General features: G+C 40.7%; 1 protein-coding gene across 1 annotated transcript in view; it reads right to left on the bottom strand.

Annotated features, from left to right (window-relative positions):
- The window catches only part of LOC109430809 (Bardet-Biedl syndrome 4 protein homolog), a 33,791-nt gene extending 29,195 nt beyond the window's left edge, over positions 1-4,596 (bottom strand). The window contains exons 1-3 of the mRNA XM_029866270.2: positions 4,348-4,596; positions 4,008-4,153; positions 3,773-3,885 (exon numbers count right to left, since the gene is read on the bottom strand). Of these exons, the coding sequence (XP_029722130.2) occupies positions 3,773-3,885; positions 4,008-4,153; positions 4,348-4,423 (335 nt within the window). The 5' untranslated portion in view covers positions 4,424-4,596. The remainder of the gene's footprint in view (positions 1-3,772; positions 3,886-4,007; positions 4,154-4,347) is intronic.
- Between the last annotated feature and the right edge of the window lie 11,901 nt (positions 4,597-16,497).

Below are 16,497 nucleotides of genomic sequence, written 5' to 3' on the forward strand. Positions count from 1 at the left end.
AATTTGAGACGATGGCGGAAACGTACATTCGACTAAAAAGTGAAGCCAGGCGAATCAGATTAGTCATTAATGTGTCGAAGACAAAGTACATGATGGCACAGGGCTCCAGGGAGAAATCACCGCGCCCGCCACCTCGAATTTATATCGACGGTGATGAAATCGAGGCGGTTGAAGAACTCGTGTACTTGGGCTCACTTGTTACCGCCGACAACGGCACCAGCAGAGAAAATCAGAGGTGCATTGTGGCAGGAAATCGTGCTTACTTTGGACACCGCAGAATTCTACGATCGAATAAAGTTCGCCGTAACACGAAGTTAACTATCTACAAAACGCTGATTAGATCGGTGGTCCTCTATGGGCACGGAACATGGATCCTACGTGCAGAGGACCAACGCACCCTTGGAGTTTTCGAACGGAAGGTGTTGCGTACCATCTACGGCGGAGTGCACATGGAAGACGGGACTTAGAGAAGGCGAATGAACCACGAGCTGCATCAGCTGCTGAGAGAACCAACCATCGTCTTCCTCTTCTTTATGGCTCGACGTCTCCACTGGGACTTGGCCTGCCTCTTTTCAACTTAGTGTTCTTTGAGCAGCTCCACAGTTATTAATTGCGGTCGTCACGCGGTCGTCACGCTGGAAGTTAAGAATGCGTTCAACAGCGTCAGCTGGACCGCCATTGAGTGCGCAATACACCACCTAGGAAACCCGGTTAGCCTATGCCGGATATTGGAGAGCTACTTCCAGAATAGAGTGCTAATCTATGACACCGAGGAAGGCGAGAGGAGCTACAAAATCACCGCAGGGGTCCATCTTGGGCCCGGTACTATGGAACGCGGCGTATGATGGCGTATTAAGGCTCAAACTTCCACCGGGCGTAAAGCTGGTCGGCTTCGCCGATGATATTACCCTCGTGGTATACGGCGAGTCGATAGAGGAAGTGGAACTGACAGCAACTCACGCAATTGGCATAGTGGAGGATTGGATGAGGTCGAGACATTTGGCACTCGCGCACCACAAAACGGTGGTGGTGGTGGTAAACAACCGCAAGTCTGAACAGCAGACAGTGGTCACCACAGGTGGATGCACGATCAACTCTAAGCGCTCACTGAAGCAATTGGGGGTCATGATCGACGATAAGCTGAAATTCGGAAGCCACGTAGAATATGCCTGCAAAAGGGCAAGCATGGTGATAATGGCATTGTCAAAGATAATGTCAAACAGCTCGGCAATGGTCTCGAGTAAGCGTAAGCTGCTCGCGGCAGTAGCGGTCTCCATACTACGGTATGTCGCCGCTGCATGGTCGAAGGCGCTAGTGGTTAACCGAAACGTGAAGCGACTTGAGAGTACCCACAGGCTGATGTGCCTTAGGGTGGTGAGCGCATACCGCACAGTCTCAAAGGACGCGGTATGTGTGCTAGCGGGCATGATGCCCATAGCTTTAGTGGTGGCAGAGGATGAAGAATGCTTCGAGCGACGCGGCACAAGAGGCGCGAGGCGTATCGCCAGAACCTCGTCTATGCTGAAGTGGCAGAGCGAATGGGATTTCTCCAGCAAGGGTAGATGGACGCACAGGCTCATACCGAGCGTGTCCAAGTGGACGAGCAGGCCCCATGGCGAGGTGAATTTTCACTTGACTCAATTTCTGTCAGGCCATGGGTGCTTTAGGTGGTATCTGCACAGATTCGGACACGCAGGCTCCCCCGCATGTCCGGAGTGTGCAGACTGCGACGAGACCGCGGAGCATGTGCTCTTTGAATGTCCACGTTTCGTGGAGCAAAGGTCGAGTATGCAGGAGGTATGCGGTAGAGAAATCACGCCTGACAACATTGTTGAAAGGATGTGTATGGGGGCGGACAAGTGGGACTCCGTTACTTCACATAACATAAGTGGAACTCCATGGTCAGAGCGAAGGAAAAATTTGTATCATTTTCCAGCACGCGAAACTGTTATATCTTTCATAAAAGGCATCGAACTGTCATTTATTTTGGTAAACAAAAAGCATCTGATCCAACCAGTATTCCAGTTTTGGCAAAGAATACAGGAACGCAGATTGGCATCGGAGATATGCGCAAAACTAGCTGCTGGAAATCAACTTATTCATTTTGTCATAAATTCATTGAAATCTTTGAAATAACACATCCACGGTTCACATATCGATCTCCCTTTATATTTAAAGCCATAAAACGTATTTTTGACTTGAGTTTACAAAGTTTTATTACAATTTATGTCCTATTTTAGATCTCCTCGTGCTACCAGTCTAGATCTATGAGGTCTTTGTTTTACTTCACAGCAATAAAAAATGGTACACATACTGAAAAATAGTATGGCAATAATGTTATAATGCATTTGACATTTCGATGCCCTGTACACCAGCGTACGAACTCGGAAAGGCATCAACTTTTTGAGCCTGAGTTCCACTTACGTTATGTGGTTACTTCCACGGTTTCTCGAATCGTACTTGAACTACAGAGTAAATGGCGAGCCGAACAACAGCTAGTTGAGTTGGCCCCCCTTCCCCACCCAGGAGCTTGAGTTCAACGGGTAGTCTAAGTACTAGTCAGGACCCGAGCCTCCAGGGGAGAGTGAACAACTTAAGGCGGTAGCTGGTGGAACGTTTACTATTAGAGTGTACTCATGTACGGTCCCCCCCTTCTCAAAGTCATCCCTAACGGGCGTACCGCGAAGGTAAGGAAGAGAGAGAATGAGTTTTTAGTGGGTCGATCCCCACATCACCCGAGGAACCACCTCTTGGGTATCTGTTGCAGATTTTCTCATTCTATAAAAAAACAGTTATTAATTGAAGGGCTTTCTTTGCCTGTCATTGCATTAATTTGTATATTGTGAGGCAAGTACAATGATACACTATGCCCAGGGAGTCGAGAAAATTTTGGGAATCGAACCCGCCGTCTCCGGATTGGCGACCCATAGCCTTATACACTAGGCTAACTGGAGACCCCATCGTCCATACCGCGAAAATCGGGAGGCTACGGTGGACGAGTCACGTCATCAGGATGGCGGATAGCAACCCGACTAAAATGGTTCTCGAGAGTCATCCGACCGGTACAAGAAGACGTGGTGCGCAGCGAGCTAGGTGGGTCGACCAAGTGGAGGACGATCTGCGGACTCTACGCAGAGTGCGGAACTGGAGACAAACAGCCATGGACCGAGTGGAATAGAGACGGCTACTATGTATAGAAGAGGCAACCCCGGCCTTAGCATGATCGGTAAGGTAAGTAAGCGTATCCGTGGCGAGTTTAATAATTATTGGTAAACGATATAACTTCCTGAAACTACTTTGGAAAATGGGTACACCGTAGGAAATTATTTCAGTTATAAGCTGTGGCGCTGAAAAGCTTAGAAATTGAAAGGGCACGATTGTGAATTTTTCAAGACGTACTGTGTCGATCCACGGTTCCCAACCTTGGCTCTCGCGACCCCCCAGTCTGTCGTCACTGCGCTTTTTGTAAAACAAACGAAGCGTGCCTGCAAGCGGTTGGGGGGTCGCGAAACGAAGGTTGGGAAGCTATGGTGTAGATGTTCTTTTATCGAATCACTTAGATCAGAAAATTTACATAGTTATTAAATACATAAAAATTACACTGCCAACTACATTCTATCGTAACACGTAGTTGATATGAGACACACGTGAATCTTGATACCATTTAAAACACTTAGTTCAACCACTGGCATAAAGTAGTCCTGGTACACCATTTGTACACACACGCTACTGACACGGTAACACTATCCCACCACCCATCGCCCACACTTACAGTGTCTTCGCCAGCTCCTTGTAGTTTTGCGAGTTCTTTTTGTTCGCCAGTATTGCTTGCTGGAAACAGTTGATGGCATCCGCCGGTTTATCCTCGTCGCGTAGAATCCGTCCCTATGCATGAGTGGGTGGAGAAAACCAACAACGGTGAAATCATCCTTCTTCTCGTCACTCTCTGAGACACCCTCATCCCACAATTTCCCACGTACCCACGCTTTTCCACCTTTTGACCTTACCTTCGTGTAATATAAGAACTCCTTGTCATAATTTATCGTCAGCTGTCTGTCGATGAGCTTCTTGCATAGAGCAAAATCCTTTCGGGTGTACAGCTCATGGATGAGCCAGTTCATGTTTCGATTTGTCATCACCCTGGATTCCATCGCTGCTGCCATGCCAGACGCCCGAGGAGTAAACGAGAAAAAGGCCAATCAGAGCGCGTAATTAGACCGGTGGCGATGGCGAACCATCGCAATTAGCTATTTATACAACGTCGTGTGCGTTGCAATCAGAGTCACATTCCCAACTGGTCAAGTCGACCTCTTCCTCCATATACGATGCGTTGTTGCTCTGACTCACCTGATTGGGGGTGCTTTGAGGCGGCCGAGCCACTGCCACCCGTTCGCCCATTGCAGTAGACGTACAAGTCGGACATTCGGTTGGCAAATTTATGGTTTGTCACCGTTTTCTCACTCCTCAGTGGTCAGTGTTGCGGCTTCTTTAGCGTAGGTAATTGGTATGTTCTGGCCGTCTTCGGCTTGCAAAAAGTAGAAATGTTTTGTTGTGGTCCGCGAAGTTGCCATGACTGCCGGAGCTTTTCGGGCCCTGGAGGATTCAAAGTAAATGGGAAGGGAGATGGTGCTGTGACGCAGCGGAGAATGAAATGCAGTATTAAAATCAAAAAGCTAAATAAATACAAGCAACAAGTTGGATCAAATAGGGAGACATACTGTTTTCATCAATCCGACCTGAGGCATTTTCTGCTTTGAGTTTTGAATGGTGTATGCAATCCCTTCGTATCTGCACTGATGGAGGCGCATGGTCTTTTATTCTTTTTTTAATAATGGATCATTGGAAGAATAAATGTCTTAAATTTTAAGCTTTTCAAGTCTTTTGAGTGCAAGTGCAACAATGCAATTAGCAATTTATTTTCTATTATCTTTTTGATCTTCAGCTATAGAACAGTTCTTCTACATTTTTCGTTCCACCTCAATGCCACACAAGCAGAGACGTTTGTACCAACAGCCATTCATCATTATTTTTAACGATGCAAACAATCAATCAGCTGTTAAATAAATTGATAACAAATTGAATTCATTTATTCCACAATGTTGCATCTCTATCTTAGTGTTGATACATATAAATGTCTTACCAATGATTTCATCGAAGATAAATGAATAATCTTACTAATTCGTGTTTCAGTGCCGAAGATGTAAATCCGCTTTTACAGACAGTACCCTGGACAAAATAAAATACAGTTTATTACCGATTTCGGCAACACGAGGTAAATCTTATGTTGCCAAAATCGGTAAGTTTTTTTTGTGGATTATTTTTAACTTTTATGCGTCAATTAGGCTTATATTATAAATAAGGACAATTCACAAGCTATAAAACGATCCCTGTAGGTGACGTTCATAAATTACGGCATGATTTGTAAAATTGTCGATTTACAAAAGTTTAATGAATTTTGACTTTTTTTAAAGAAAACTGGTCGGGGTTCTGCTAAACCGAACCAAAGACCACTTTTTGAAAAAATGAGTTTTCTTAACCATTGCCACTAAGGGCCAGAATCGCAATCTAGCGGAACTAAATTAATTACTCCAAAACGAAACATTTCCGACACATGGTGTCTTCGACAAAGTTGTTTGACATCAGCAGGGGCATCTTTTTCTTAGAACGTAGTAGTTCGCAACTCGTCCGCATAGGTGGCGCCACCATCTAACTTCTTTGTTTTACGTCCTAGAGACTTGGCGTCTTCGGCAAAGTTGTTTATTTTGGCAAAATAAACAACTCTTTCTCAGACGTCAAAATTCCACAGCCTACTGTTTTCGAGTTATTCAAAAAATAAAAACAAATCAATGAAAAAACAGTTTTTAAGCTAATTTTGACATTTTTACCAGAAACCATGTGAGTTTAAATTTTTCCCTAATGCATATGTGTCAAGCCAATCACATTGTACGGGAATATGTGGAATATTATCAATAAAAATTTAAAATAAAAATACAAATTCGAAAAAACAGTGTGAATTTCAAGCCTAAATATCTCACAAAGCGCAAAAAATCGCAACATCAAATTTTCAGCAAATACGAAGCAATACTAGGAGAACATACTGCCAAAAATTTAGAGAGGTATTTTTTGGTGTTTTTGAGATAATAGCTTTTTAGTAACAGTATAAATATAAGTAATGTCAGCATGTAACTTTTTACTGTTACACGTTAGAGAGTTTATGTCTTCGAAAAAGTTGTTCATTTTGACTAAATAAACAACTCTTTCTTAGACGTCAAAATTCCACGGCCTACTGTTTTCGAATTATTGCATATAAACTAGATTATATTGATAAAAAAATGACAATAAAACACATTTTGATACAATACTATGAACTATTTTTATTGTTTTTAGTTTTACGATACATAGTAGGTCATGAACATGTCAGTTTCGTGGAGTTTCTGTTTCACAATCTTCGATCAACGTCCTTTCCATCCAGAAACAGATCCACAAGCTTTCGATAAGATATTTTGCGCTCTAAAATTTAAAATGATTGACAAAATAGGTTAGGCTTAAAACACTTTGAAATTAACATCCAAAAAATTAAAAGATATCTTGACCCATGCTGACAATAGTAAACTGACATTTACTTGAACTTCTATGTATCGTAGAAGTAAAAACAATAAAAATAGTTCATAGTATTGCATCAAAATGTGTTTTATTATCAGTTTTTCTCAATAACATCTAGTTTATATACAATAATTCGAAAACAGTAGGCCGTGGAATTTTGACGTCTAGGAAAAAGTTGTTTATTTAGTCAAAATGAACAACTTTTTCGAAGACATAAACTCCCTAATGTGTAACAGTAAAAAGTTACATGCTGACAACACTTATATTTATACTGTTACTAAAAAGCTATTATCTCAAAAACACCAAAAAATACCTCTCTAAATTTTTGGCAGTATGTTTACCTAGTATTGCTTCGTATTTGCTGAAAATTTGATGTTGCGATTTTTTGCGCTTTGTGAGATATTTAGGCTTGAAATTCACACTGTTTTTTCGAATTTGTATTTTTATTTTAAATTTTTAATGATAATATTCGACATATTCTCGTACAATGTGATTGGCTTGACACATATGCATTAGGGAAACATTTAAACTCACATGGTTTCTGGTAAAAATGTCAAAATTAGCTTTAAAAACTGTTTTTTTCATTGATTAGTTTTTATTTTTTAAATAACACGAAAACAGTAGGCTGTGGAATTTTGACGTCTGAGAAAGAGTTGTTTATTTTGCCAAAATAAACAACTTTGCCGAAGACGCCAAGTCTCTAGGACGTAAAACAAAGAAGTTAGATGGTGGCGCCACCTATGCGGACGAGTTGCGAACTACTACGTTCTAAGAAAAAGATGCCCCTGCTGCTGTCAAACAACTTTGTCGAAGACACCATGTGTCGAAAATGTTTCGTTTTGGAGTAATTAATTTAGTTCCGCTAGATTGCGATTCTGGCCCTTAGTGGCATTGGATGAAGAATATGATGATCTACCTTCAGTGTAAAAATCCAGTAATTCTTACAGTTCTTCGTGGAGTAAATTCAAAACTACTGTTTGGCAGAACATACAAAAAATGAAATTGCACCCAGCCAGAGTGAACTGTAAACCATTTCATAGAATCAGCGAAATATTTTAGTATTGATCTAGATGATGGACATTTCAAGTTTTCCTCATCGCCGTCAGATTTCTAACTTCTAACCGACTCATAGTAACAATCTGTGAGAGAATTGAACACGTAATTAGAAATACGGGTGCTGGAGGATCCAATTATATGTCGATGAACCTGATCGCCGTTTTTCCAAATCACATTCAGCCAGAGTAAACCAAATCCACTGCATTTTAGAATCATTGTATTCTCAACAATTCAAAAATCAACTGGTTTTGAATACCTGCGTTACGTCGATACACCTTATATTGATACATTAACACAGGAGCCGTCATTGAACAACAAGGATAATAAGAATAATAAAGGTTGAGAAAAATCAAACACTTGGTTCGCTTTGGCTGATCGAAACATGGCGTTTTCACGAAAACCATCCTTGAGAAGAATGTTTAGAACTTGATTCTGACTTAACGACTGACCTTCAGCTAGGTAAAATGATCTAGAGGTAAAGCGCTTGGATATCACTAAAATGATCCAAGTTCGAATCTCTTTCGTATTTTTGAAATTTGTTTTGTCTTGGTTCACTTTGGCAGAACATTTTCATGGTTTTCTTCGACCATCATAAATTTGAAGTACACAAATTGCTCCACTTTCACATCTCAGGACCTCAGGACATGCAAGGACATCATTTGACATAATCACTCTTGCCCTGTGCCAGCACAATGCATGGCCTATGAAAAAAACATGGGTGGCAATTGCTGAGCTGGGATGGCTTCCGTCGTTCATATTTCAAACTATTTTGAGACCTCCGTGCTACTATTACTATACGCGCCCTCTCTGATTCATGTTAAGGATTGTGAGTGATATCGACTACAACTTCAGACGATGAAAAATCGAGTTTTTTTTTCACAATCCGACTGGTTTTCTCTGGGCGCGCGGACGTTCTGAAAATTTGTGCTGTCATTTTTTTTCTCGCGCTCGCATTTTTTTCGTTTTTGCCTTTCTCGTACACTAAGTGTACTGGAAAGGCTATATGTTCACTCCAAAAATGACTTTTTGATAGGAGGCCCGGAGGGTCGAGTCACATATACCAATCAACTCAGCTCAACGAGTTGAGGTGATGTCTGTGTGTGTATGTGTGTGTGTATGTATGTGTGTATGTGTGTGGTCAAAATAAACTCACATCACTTTTTTGAACTAAACCTCAACCGATTTTAATGACCGATGGTTCATTCGACGCAGAATCTGGTCCCATTGTTTCCTATTGAAAATGGTTCGGATCGGTCCAGCCGTTCCGGAGTTATGGCCATTTAGGTGTTCCGGACCGGTACCCCAGGAAGAGGCCAGATATGAAAACGCTACAAACCTATCCATGCGGCACATCAAACTACGGCATTTTTGATAACTTGATAAATGGTAAGCAGAAAAACAGTCTGAGACCATATCTGAACCGGTTGTGTTCCGGAACCGGTTCCGGGTGTCCCGCCGGAAGTCGCCAAACATAAAAGTGAACTAAACCCATGCATGCGGCATATCAAACCGCGGCTTTTTCGATAACGTGATGAACAGTAAGCAGGAAAATATTCTCAGACCATATCGGAACCGGTAGTGTTCCGGAACCGGTACCAAATGTCCCGCCGGAGGTGGCCAAGTATAATATTTAACCAAACCCATGCATGCGACATATCAAATAGTAGCTTTTTTGAAATCCTGATTAACAGTTAGCAGGAAAATATTCTCAGACCATATCGGAACCGGTTGTGTTTCGGAAACGGTTCCGGGTGTCCCGTCGGAAGTGGCCAAATATAAAATTGATCTAAAACCATACGTGCGACATATCAAACCGCACCTTTTTGATAATCTGATGAACAGAAAGCAGGAAAGCATTCTCAGACCATATCAGAACCGGTAGTGTTCCGGAACCGGTTCCAGATGTCCTGCCGGAGGTGGCCAAGTATAAAAGTTAACCAAAACCATGCATGCGACATATCAAATAGTGGCTTTTTTATATCCTTATGAGCAGTAAGCAGGAAAACATTCTCAGACCATATCTGAACCGGTTTTGTTCCAGAAACGATTCCGGGTGTCCCGTTGGAAGTGGCCAAATATAAAATTTATCTAAACCCATACGTGCGACATATCAAACCGCACCTTTTTGATAATCTGATGAACAGAAAGCAGGAAAGCATTCTCAGACCATATCAGAACCGGTTCCAGATGCCCCGCCGGAGGTGGCCAAGTATAAAACCCAAACCCATGCACGCGACATATCAAATAGTGGCTTTTTTGATATCCTGATGAACAATAAGCAGGAAAATATTCTCAGAACATATCTGAATCGGTAGTGATCCGGAACCGGATTCGGGTGTCCCGCCGGAAATAGCCAAATATAAAAGTGAATCAAACCCATGCATGCGACGCATCAAATCGCGGATTTTTTGGTATCTTGATGAAAAGTTTCCGGACATATTGGAGACAACCGGTAGTGTTCCACAACCGATTACGGTTGCCCCAACGGAAGTGGTCAAATGTAAAGGAGAACCAAACCCATAAATTCGACACATTAAATGACTTTTTAGGTAACCTGATTAACGGTTAACAAGAAAAAAAATCATAGACCATACTTTGGAAAACCAATAGCGTGCCAAAACCGGTTCCAGGTGCCCCGACGGAAGTGGTGAAATGTAGTTCGGAACCAAACGCATACACGCTGCACATAAAATAACGGCTTCTTCGATAACGCAAAGAACGGCCAGCAAGAAAATAGTCCAGGCCACATTTACCGGTAGTGTTCCGGAACCAGTTTCGAGTGCCTCACCGGAACTGACGAAATGCACAAATTAACGAAACCCATGGATGAATTACGCCAATTTGCGACTTTTTAGGAAAACTGATTAACAATTTACATGAAACTAGTCCAAGGCCATATCAGAGACAATCGGTAAGTGGTCAAATGTGAACCGAAAGTGGTAAAATGTGAAATTAAACCAACCCCATGCGTGTGGTACCATAAAACCACGCTAATTCGACAATGATTGCAGTCAAATTACCTGGGTAAACTTTAAATTCGATGAACTAACTCTATTTTAGTTTCGTTTAGATTGTTGGATTTGTTTTTGAACACAAATTTTACAGATATTGTGATGGTACGAATTGATAGCTTGTGCATTTTACGATTGTTGGCTTCCGAAGTTCACTGCGGTTGATCACCAAACGGATCAGGTGTCGGAAAGCACCAAATTTGAGCTTCCGAAAGTAGCCGCGTCGGGTGTGAGAACCATCACAATATCGGATCATTCGTATTTACAGTGTGCTACACTGTTACATTTGATCATTTTTTAATTCGACAAATGTCGAATGAGCGGAGTACGAATTAAAAAGTGTCGTATTAACCCACGAGCGATCGTGCTGTTGTATTTTGTACAACACGTTGAAAAAATCTCGCTTTTTGTACTCAGCATTAGTCAGGTAGTCAACCGCGCAAGTTACGGAAGGTTAAAGAGTGATGAATACTCGGGGTTTGACAGTACATCAGATAGCAGCTTTTTTGATACCTTCTTCTTTACTACTTACGTTCGTGTTTTCAACGGTCAATAAAATATAACCTAAAATGTGCAGAAAAAAATTTTGTCGAAAACCGCAAAGTGATCTGTGATTGTGTAAAAAGTTATACCTTAGCTTGTCAGTATCGTCTTGATATTGGTCAGCCTCCGGTGTTAGTGAAGGTGCTTAAGCAGTCAACCGAGACTTCTGATATTATTCAGCTCTGCGTTTAACATAACGTCGGACTATGTACCATCAATAAGTTATAAGTCAATTCAATGATGGATTTGATAAAATGCTTGCTTTTCTTAAAAATATCAGGAACACTTTGACATACATCGACGGAAAGATCGTGAGAACATATACGACGAGAATGGCACTATCACCACTAGGTGGATTAATTTGGGTTTTTTTTGTATGTTTCTGTTTTTGTTACTTGTGATTATATTATAAGTGCCTGACAAGTGAAAACTAATGGAAGATTGCATTGAAGCCATACGAGGGAAAATTTTAATTTTTATCGATATCCACTGACCACTGGACAAGTGAACGGGCCGTGGTTGCGAATGGTCGTGAGTTGCAGAGGTATTGCTCTCGAGTGTTTCCTTTGCTTTGTTTAGCTGGCAGAAATTTGATTTAGCTAGTGGCGCTACTCTCTTGAAGACCAGTGCACGATTGTGAACATAAAGTGAAGATTCCGAAGTTGTCTGAGATATATTTTGTGAACCATTATGGTATAGTACAAAACTTGAGATCCTATCTGAAAACGGTGATAAGCCTGTCGCGACCGGATTCTGCTACTGGAAAGTCATAAGTCATTTGGTCGTTAGCATCCAAACAAAATTTGAAAAGTGTCACTCGTGATCATCAATACAATAGTGTGTGCATTTTATAGAAACATATTATTTGGTAGTCGTTCATCTCATTTGATCCAGAAGAGGATAAAGCACGACATTTTCAACATGATATGCAATAGAAAGGACCTGAGAATTGGAAAATTTGGTGAGTCCGTTCCTTTATATATTTTATTAATTACTCAACGCAAAAATTTGTGGATTTCTTTGAAAAAAAAAAATATTGCATTGATTACATTACATGAGCTTCACCATTAATATTTTTTTTATCTTTATTAACGAGATTTTTAACCCAGGGCTAGTTCATCTCGGCACTATCAATGTAATCAATCTTTATTAAATAGGTAACAATATCTACTTCAAACTACTCTAAACGCTTCTATAGTATCAATGAATTAAAGCAACCGTTTTTAACATATCAAGTTATAAATATATGACTTAGCCTAATCATACTGAATTCGTGACCATTCCCATGCCAAAATCCCATTTCCTTTCTATTTTCGAGAGCGTCGGTGAGTCGCTGGCATTTCGATAAATAGTCATCCCTTCCCTACTCTCCTTTCCCATCCACATAACGTGTTTCTTATCGTTTCAGAGACCGATCAATGGTGGTTAAGCCTAGGCTTGTTAGCCAGGACACAGTGTAAATGCCTGTGCCCCATCCCGGAAGCAAAAAGGCCCATGGAGTGACAAAATTTCTTAGCTATGTCACTCCCAACGTTGGCGTTTAAATATTCTAAAACAATTTCACTCACTTCAACACATCTACATGATTTACACCAATACACAATATCACAGAAAAAACATGCAAAGTTCCAATCCAAGGTGTAGATATAAGAAAAAAAATTGTGAAAAAACAAAAACGTTTGCATAAAAACGAAATTTCTTTCGTCTATTTTTAATGAAGTCATTTTACACACGAATATTGCCTAATTCCACCATGGTACCGACGGTGGATTAAAAAAATAATAATCTCCAAAAAATACTAAATAGAATATTATGCCCTATATAAAGTCCTGGGACATAATGGCTTCGGACGTTATGATACTGCGCCGAATTCCAACACCACCTCGAAGGTATCCCCGTCTATCGTAACATTACTGCGCAGACGGATCCGGTCGTGTTCGGTTCCGCCTTCTAGCATATACTTTGTTTTTGATGTGCTTGTAGTTCATCGATTGGTTTTCGGCGAGAAATAATTAAAAACTTATTTGCCACACTGTCCGGACGTTTCGGTCGATTTTACTGGCGTTCGACCATCTTCTGCGGACTAATCTTCCAGCCGTCTCTTCACTATCAGACGGCCATAACTTTACTTTATTATGGCCGTCTGATAGTGAAGAGACGGCTGGAAGATTAGTCCGCAGAAGATGGTCGAAGGCCAGTAAAATCGACCGAAACGTCCGGACAGTCTGGCAAATAAGTTTTTAATCATTTCTCGCCGAAAACCAATCGATGAACTACAAGCACATCAAATCGCGGCGATTAAAACAATAATAACACTTTGTTTTTGAGCATTCACCATTAGTCCTACCTTTGTTGCTTCGCATTTCAGGCGGGTGTACAGCTCTGCCACCGTTCCAAATGTTCTGGCGATAATGTCCATGTGGTCCGCAAAGCATACAAATTGTCCGGATTTTGTGAAAATCGTACCCCGGCGGTTGAGCCCGGCTCGTCGCATCACACCTTACAGAGCGATGTTGAAGAGTAGTTATGAGTGTCCATCACCTTGTCGCAGTCCCCGGCGAGATTCGAATGAACTGGATAGTTCACCCGAAATCCTTACGCAGTTTTGCACACCGTCCATGGTTGCTTTATTCAGTCTTGTCAGCTTTCCAGGAAAGCCGTTTTCGTCCAGAAAAAAGCATGGTAAAATCCAAAATATTTCAGATTAACTCAAATAAATTGTCAATTTGTTCTGGCAACAAAAATAAAACTGTTTAGAGCAAATCGAACGTCACATTTGAAGCAAATTCAATCCATTTTTGAAACAAACATGCATCTTCTGACAGGTTATGTTAGAAACAAATGTAAAAAAAAAAATGTTTTTCGTGGCAGGTCGGCCCTACGGAAATATTTGTTTTCTAATTAAATTTACAAAATCATTTCCATCTCTAGGAAAACCCACTTCCCGCATGGCACTTTCAATGCCAACATCATGTAGACAACATACGCTCCCGAAATTAATGAGATTTCGTGGAAACTTTTGGTGAAACTTGCCTTTTTTGCAAGAGGAAATCTTGTTTGGTGCTGCAGCTGGAACTTAGTTTTGTTTATGTTCTCGACGGCGGAACGGGGGGTCTACAATGGGTATTGTAGAAATCAATATGTAATTGAGTTAGTTTTAAAAATTAATATTTTAGTTTTAAATTTTAGTTTTAACCGAATAAACATGAATATTTTTGTTTCAAACGAACGAAATTTGTCTCCGTGATCCCATAGCTCCGTGCGGTCGATACTGTCGTATGCCGCTTTGAAGTCGATGAACAGGTGATGCGTTGGGACCTGGTATTCACGGCATTTCTGGAGGATTTGCCTTACGGTGAAGATTTGGTCCGTTGTCGACCGGCCGCCGATGTAGCCGGCTTAATAACTTTCCACGAGCTCATTTGTTTTAGGTGACAGACGACTGAAGATGATCTGGGATAGCACTTTGTAGGCAGCATTTAAAATAGTGATCGCCCTTCAGTTCTCACATTCCAAATGGTCGCCTTAATTGTGACTGGGGCAGATTACTCTTTCCTTCCACTCCTCCGGTAGCTGTTCGGTTTCCCAGATCCTGACTATCAGACGGTGCAGACAGGTGGCCAACTTTTCTGGACCCCTCTTGATGAGTTCAGCTGCTATACCATCCTTACCAGCTGCTTTGTTGGTTTTGAGCTGATGAATATCATCCTTCAATTTTCTCAGCGTGGGAGTTGGTTTATTTGCGCCCTCCGCTGCACTGACATCGTCGTTTCCTTCGTTGCCGTGGTCCCTCGTGCCTACGTTTTCCACACCATTTAGGTACTGCTTCCACTTTTTGATCACCTCCCCAAGTAACACCACTTGCTATAATAACTTGTATAATAATGTATATAATACATGCTTCATACAAACGCGTATGTTTTATTCTTACTATGAAAAATTTATTTTCGTACACTTATATCACCGAAAAAGCGCAAACAATGGCGGCTTATAAAACATCTTCATGATGTTACAAAAGATGTTTTTCAATATATTATTATAACATAACATTAAGTATCGAATATGTTCTCAGCGACATCGTAAAAACTTGTTGGCAGCAGAAAAATTACGATTTATCAAATGAATACCGCAAATAATTATTATTGTGACACCTGTTTATGTGCTATTTAGTAATGGCTGGAAATAATATTCAAGCCTTACATTTCATTTGTAATTTACCATCTCCATGTTCGGTCACTATGACTTAATTTCATGTGTCATTCAAAATTTTTGGTGAAATAAACACATCCGCCTTCCATGCTTTCATTCGCTTTTCATCAGATCGATATCAAGAAGGGAGATTTTGGTCATCTCTATGATTTTTGTGAGATTTTGAACAAATTTTCAACATGCAATATGGTATCTACTTGTCACAGCACCGTCTGGAAGTTGTGGAATGCTATTTTTAATCATTGTACTAAAGATATGCTTGTATTTGTTACATAGAAATAAGGAAATTAAATCACTTCATCGAATGTTTGAACTGCGCTAGATAAATATTGTTTTAATTGGAATTTGTACATGAACAAACGGCTATATATACAAATATTAGTATGGAGATGAACCAGCCTCGGGCTGAAAATCTCCCTAATAAAGCTAATAATAATAATAATAAATATTAGTATGAAACTTTTTAGCAGGCACTGTAATCTATCAGTCCCGATAGGAAAAAAATCCAGAATATTAAAATTACGTTTGAATAACATCGGTTGTACATCACAACAACATGTTTGTCGAATACTACTTGAATCGACTGAAATACATTGAAATAACATCATAATTACGTTTTTGCAACATCCTTTTCCAAATAGCATACAACGATGTGATTGTTGTATTTGAATACCTGATTTGAACATAAGTATAACAATAACAAAGTTGTAGTGCATTTTCTGACTCTAATCTAAATGTTTTGGTTTGTAATGTTTCGCGGAATCAAAATTATTGTTCATAAGTGAGTTTTAGCTGCCATTTAAGTACCCAAAATGATTTTAGATGACATATTAGGCCTGACACTGAGGTGAAAATCAATGGTGACTTTCTTCTGCCGACCCATTAGGACTAAAGCTACTTTCTCAATCGCCATGAATTTTAGATAATATTCTTATACCTGGACGACAACGAAATATATAGAAAGAGGTGGGTCTGCTGTTTCCATATTTGTTTGTAACGTTCCACGTTCTGTCGGGTCCCTTGCTGCAACATTACCACCCGCGCTGCGTTCTTCTCCTCCAAAATCGTTCTGCAT

The sequence above is a fragment of the Aedes albopictus genome, chromosome 2 (genome assembly GCF_035046485.1).
Source record: "Aedes albopictus strain Foshan chromosome 2, AalbF5, whole genome shotgun sequence".
Classification (NCBI taxonomy): domain Eukaryota; kingdom Metazoa; phylum Arthropoda; class Insecta; order Diptera; family Culicidae; genus Aedes; species Aedes albopictus.